Below are 6470 nucleotides of genomic sequence, written 5' to 3'. Positions count from 1 at the left end.
ACAACAGTAACTTTGAACGTTAGTCTTTTATTCTTCACCGTTACATTTGGTCCTTCGAATCGTTTGATATGTAAGAATTGATCACTCTCTACAATCTACGAACAAACAATCAGGTCTGGCCAACCTTAGTCAAAATTGTAAATTTTCAAAGTGATTTTCTTTATAGAAATCAGTGCGTTAAACATTTAGACAAAAATTCAAAGGTGATTTTCTTTGTAGAAATCAGTGAATTAGCCAAAATACAGTGTATTTTAAAATTGGTCAACGTTTGTTCTTGACCTACGTTTGAATTGCATATTCAACATTTTTCGACGCTGCATTTTTAGCGTTTGAACAAAGTGCAATTGTGCATAAATCACATATAACATTTCTTTTTCGACGCTACATTTTGTAATTGGTGTCTGAACTCAAGAGTGGAATTGTGATAAAATCAGCAAATTTTTTGTGTTTTGCGGTGTATTATTTATTGATCAGCGCCGACGTTGTGTAATAAACACAATAAATAAAAAAAATTTTAATCAAAACCGTTAGACAATATTTGCGTGTGTACCGTGTTTTTGTGTCATTTATTGAACTTTTAAGATGGCTCAAGACATTTTAGTGCAGCAATCGGCTGAAATAAGCGAGTTAAACCGATTGATTAGGAACTATAAAGCCGACGGTCCGCAAAGAAAAACGAAAAAATATTTGGATGACAAAGTGCTTACATTCAATGAATTATTTCGCGTAATTAGTGAAAATAATAAAAAGTTGCAATCATTTTACGACGAGAATCAACCATATTTCAGTGAAAAGACATTTGAAAAAATTAAACAATGTTTTGATTCCGTTATGATCGACATTTATGAACGTTTAAAAGTTATTCAATGCAGCGCAGGTGGTTCAAAAGACGTTCAAAATGAGAAACCATCGGTTGAAAATCCAAAAAAAACCGATGATACTGTTGTTCTACCGTCTGCAATAGTTAATATCGACGATCTTGATTCTACCTTTGAAAATAGAAATGATTCGTTTGAAAATTCAATTGACGGTATTGAACCCAACATTCAACTCGTCAACAATAATATCAGCAAAAATTCTGCAAATGATATTTTAATGTTACAACGCGGCGAACTTTTGGAACTCTTTTCATCAGCACGTATTTTACGACCAGATTCATCAAAGGGTCTTGTAAAGGCTCACATCGAGAATATATCAATTGGTTTTGGTGAATTAAGGAAATTGGTGTTCATCCGGAAAAGTGTGGGGGAAGAGATTGACTTCGACTATAATGAATTTTTTCAAATTTATATGGAGTTAATGGGTAAGTTGAACGATCTTTTGAAATCAAATTCATCGCTTTCTTCAAATGCTCAATTTTTATTGCCGTCAATTAAACTACCAGAATTTTCTGGTAAGCCAGAAGACTGGAAAAGCTTTATAGCGCTTTTTGATAAGATCGTTCACAATAACGATAAGTTGGACACGGAAATGAAAATTGAGTATTTGAAAACATGTGTCAAAAACGCTGCAGCAAGACTTATTGGTCATCTTGACCCAATTGCCGAAAATTATGAAACCTGTTATTCATTGCTTCGTAAACGTTATGACAACAACCGTGAGGTTGTTAGTAACTTACTTGACAAAATATTTAATTTAAACAAAAACAAACATGAAAATTCAGATTCATTAAAAGCAATGCATGACACGGTTTTTGAATCTTTGATGGCAATTCGAAATTTGGGAATTACAGATTCTCAATTGTTAGATCATTTGATAATACACATTTTGACAAAAAAATTAGATGTTTCGACGCTCATTCACTATGAGTGTCAATTGCAAAACAATAGAGATTTGCAATCACTGCAAAGTTTTTTATTTTATATTGAAAATCGTTTTATGGCCCTTCAAGCGGCTGGCAAATGCGAATCAACGAATTCGAAATTTGAGACGGCACACAACAAATTTGATAAAACCAATTATAAATCGGTTGACTCATCATTTAAAAAGAAATGTCTTTTTTGTGAGGCTAATCATGCTATTGTTGATTGTCAGGCATTTAAAAAAGAAGAAGTTCAATCTCGTGTAGATTGGGTTAAAAACAAAAAGCTTTGTGCTAATTGTTTGTCTTCTACACATCGTACTCATGACTGTAAAAGCAAATTTACATGCAGAATTTGTAAAAAACATCATCATACGTTGCTTCATTTGGAGATCAGAAATTTCAAAAGCAATTTGGCTTCAATTGCATTTGGTAAGCCAATTCATGTTCAGGCTAATCATGCAGCTTATTCAGATGGGACAGTTTTGCTTGCAACTGCAATGATTGCAGTGTTGGATAAAAATCGTTTGCCTATTTTGCTCCGTGCCTTGTTGGATCAGGGATCACAAAGTGCGTTCATTTCAGAAACAGCTGCACAGAATCTCAAACTTCGAAGAAAACGTATTTATGCAACCGTTTCCGGAATAGGGGCAACAATTCAGGTTTCAAAATCAGCGATTATGTTGGATATTTCTCCTCGTTTTGAGTCTGATTTTATCATGACTTCAGAAGCCATTGTTTTACCAACATTAACAAAAAAAACCAATGATTCTTTTGCTGAAGATGATTTTGATTTTGTTAATGGTATTTTGTTGGCAGATCCCTCTTTTCTGCGCGAATCCGAAATTGACATAATTTTGGGAGCAGCTGAGTATGCTCAGGCAATCAAAAGTGGTCTCATTAAATCAGAACAGAATTTAATAGCACAAAATACCGAATTTGGTTGGATTGTTTCTGGTGCTACGAGTAAAGTGTCTCCTTCACCTCAAATACTTTCTATGATCACAAATGTAGAATTGGATGATAAGCTCAGTAAATTTTTTAACAATGAAGAATTTGTTGAGGTTGATGCTTTATCCCTCACTGAGGAAGAATCAATGTGTGAAGATCATTATACAAGGACTCATTTTCGTGATGAAAATGGTAGATTTGTTGTCTCTTTACCATTCAAAAATGGTCTAGAAAAACCTGATCTTGGTGATTCAAGACGAATCGCTATTGCATCTCTTCTTTCTTTGGAACGTCGTTTCATTTCAAAACCAGATTTGAAGATTCGGTATTCGGAATTTTTGAACGAATACATCAGTGCTGGTCACATGCGTGAAGTAAAAAATTATCATCCAGATTCGTATTATTTACCGCATCATTGTGTTCTTAAGGAAAGCACAACAACCAAACTTCGGGTTGTATTTAATGCTTCACAGACCACTTCAAATGGAAAAAGCCTTAATGAACAATTAGCTCTTGGTCCAATGGATCAAAACGATATGGTGTCAATTTTGATGCGATGGCGCAAACATAGAGTGGCATTTACTGCTGATCTTGAGAAAATGTACCGCCAAATTTTGGTCAATGATTCTCAAACTCATTTGCAACGCATTCTTTGGCGTGAATCACCTCGTGCTTCAATCAAAGAGTTTGAATTACGGACTGTCACGTATGGTACAGCCAATGCTCCTTTCTTGGCGATTAGAACATTAAAACAGCTTTCGATTGACGGTGCGACTGCTTTTCCGTTGGCATCAGAAGTTATGCAACAAGATTTTTATGTTGATGACGTTCTTTCGGGCGCAGATAGTTTGGAAAAGGCCCAGATTCTTTATGATGAATTGATCGGACTCACTTCTTCTGCTTGTCTTAATTTGCGAAAATGGTCGTCTAATTCGAATGAATTATTGTCTCGCGTTCCATCCGAAAAACAAGAACTACAGTCAGTTAATGACATTATTAGAGCTCTGGGTGTGTCTTGGTGCACAAAAGAAGACAAACTGTTATTTGACATTACAGTTGATGCTTTTTCAAGACCAACAACTAAACGTCAATTGGCATCGGAAATCGCGTCACTTACAGATCCTTTGGGTTTTATCAGTCCAGTAATAGTCGTTGGAAAACACATTTTTCAAGAATTGTGGGCTGAAAAGTTGAATTGGGATGATCCCGTTCCAAGTGAGTTTGTGGATAGATGGATTAAATTGAAGTCTGAATTTCATTTAATTTCAAATTTTAGCATTTCACGTTGGATTGATTACATTCCATTAGATATAATTGAATTGCATGGTTTTTGTGATGCAGCCGTAATCTTCATAAAGAATGTGTCAAAAAGAACTGCGCATTTTTTGTTTTCAAAGACGCGTGTTACGCCAATCAAAGAGGCAAAAAACAGTGATAATTTGACAATTCCACGACTCGAATTATGCGGTGCTTTATTGCTCGCACAGTTGACAAAAAAAATACTTGAGAAAATGGACATTGAGTTTTCTCGTGTTTGTTTATGGTCTGATTCCAAGATAGTTTTGGATTGGATTCATGCAAATCCAAAACGATATAAGATTTTTATCGCCTCCAGAATCACAAAAATAAACAAACTTGTTGATCGTCAGTGTTGGTCGCATGTTCGCTCGGAACAAAATCCTGCAGATTGTGCGTCCAGGGGTATTTCACCTTCTGAATTGGTCAATCATCATTTATGGTGGCATGGGCCACAATTTTTGGTGGATGAATCATTGGAACCACCACGGTATAAACCAGCCGTTGACATTCATGCTGGTTTAGAGTTGGTAGTTGATAAGTCTCGCCAAAACGTTTTTTCATTGCCTGATGTTTCATGTTTCAATAAATTGAAACGAATTATAGCTTATTGTTTTCGTTTTTCGCTTAAATGCAAGAAAACATCTTTTAATTCAGGTGTTCTTAAATCAGACGAATTAAGTAAATCTGAGTTAGCAATTGTTAGGGTGATGCAGAATGAATGTTTTGAGTTGGAGAAAAAATGTCTTCAAGGAAAGCAACATAATAAATTGCCACGTTCAAACGCCTTTCTATCTCTTAGTCCGTTTGTGGATGAAGCTGGTATTTTAAGGGTGGGTGGTCGTTTAAGAAATGCAAATATGCCTTTCGAAGCGAAACATCAGATTTTGCTTCCGAAACATCATTCGATTACAGCTTTGATCATTAAGGATTGTCATGAAAGATGTCTTCATGGTGCGCCAAAGCTTACTGAGTCCGTTTTTAGACAGAAGTTTTGGGTAACGCAAAGTTATAGCACGATTAAATCCGTTCTTCATCGTTGCGTCAAATGCTTCAAGGTAAACCCAAAATCCTTGACTCAGTTCATGGGTGATTTACCAGCCGCACGTATCACACCTGGTCAGAAACCATTCACAAGCACAGCCGTTGATTACACTGGAGCAGTGTTGATAAAATTGTTGAGTGGTCGGGGTTATAAAACTCATAAAGCTTATGTGGCCATTTTTGTATGCATGGCAACAAAAGCCATCCATATTGAGGCAGTCACTGATTTGACTGCCGATGCTTTTATAGCATCTTTTAGACGATTTGTTTCACGAAGAGGTGTTGTTCGAGATTTGTTCAGCGACAACGGAACGAATTTTGTAAGTTCGAACAAAATTTTGATGGAAAATTTGGATTCCATTGATGCGCATTATGATTCTGCGGTTTGTGAAGAACTTGCGAAAAATGGAACACGTTGGCATTTCAGTCCACCGGGTGCGCCACATTTTAACGGTTTAGCAGAAGCTGCCGTTAAATCAGTTAAATTACACCTTAAAAAAATATTAACTGATGCGAAACTGACTTTTGAAGAGCTCAGCACTTTGTTAGCTCAGATCGAGGCGTGTGTCAATTCACGTCCTCTGTGCTCGTTTTCTTCGGATCCTAATGACGTCGGTGTTCTTACACCAGCACATTTTTTGGTCGGTGAATCTTTAATATCACCACCCGAGCAATGTCATCTCGAGACTAAAGCAGGTTGGTTGACACGCTGGCAGAAAGTTCAGCAAATGGCTCAACATTTTTGGAAGAGATGGCAATCGGATTATTTGAACCAATTGCAGGTCAAATCGAAGTGGTTTAATCGTGAAAATTCATTACGAGTGAATGATATGTGTCTTATTCGCGATGAAAATCTTCCACCCACGCAGTGGAAAACTGGAAGAGTAACTGATGTGCATCCTGGAGAAGATGGTTTAGTCAGAGTTGTCACTCTGAAAACGAAGGACGGACAACTCAAAAGACCAATTGCTAAATTGTGTTCACTTCCATACAATAATTCTGATTTACCTGAAGAAAAAAAGAAAGTACTCAGGTCAAATTGCATTAGAATTATTCCCAAGAAAAGATCGTTTGGTGTGTTACCAATTTTGACCACAATTTTGGCATTATGTGCGACTATGACACATCAAGCACCTGTAAAACAGAAGTCGTATGATATCATGCATTTTCACTCTTCACCAGGAATATTTTTTGAGAAAGCAAACGATGTGTTCATGACTCATTCTGCTTGGAATGTTTATGTTCATTTGGATTTGGTAATTTTGAAAAATCAATTCAATTCGATCAATTCAAATATCGCCACTGCTAAAGAGTTTTGTTATCAGAAGGCCCTTTCGAACGGGGGTTGTCGCAACTCGGTTTCACATTTATTGAGCAG

The 6470-nt window shown here is 36.4% G+C and overlaps 1 protein-coding gene across 1 annotated transcript; it reads left to right on the top strand.

Annotated features, from left to right (window-relative positions):
* Window positions 1-582: 582 nt before the first annotated feature.
* LOC116348388 lies at window positions 583-6228 on the top strand (the record flags this gene model as incomplete). Its single annotated transcript, XM_031779366.1, has 2 exons — window positions 583-4578; window positions 4687-6228. Coding segments are annotated over exons 1-2 (5538 nt in total), but the record flags the coding sequence as incomplete, so codon positions are not given.
* Window positions 6229-6470: the final 242 nt, after the last annotated feature.

This window comes from Contarinia nasturtii, unplaced genomic scaffold, assembly GCF_009176525.2.
Source record: "Contarinia nasturtii isolate CC-2019 unplaced genomic scaffold, AAFC_CNas_1.1 Cnas_scaffold_2369, whole genome shotgun sequence".
Classification (NCBI taxonomy): domain Eukaryota; kingdom Metazoa; phylum Arthropoda; class Insecta; order Diptera; family Cecidomyiidae; genus Contarinia; species Contarinia nasturtii.
The sequence above is the reverse complement of the archived record's forward strand: the minus strand, read 5'-3'. Positions and strand labels throughout refer to the sequence as shown.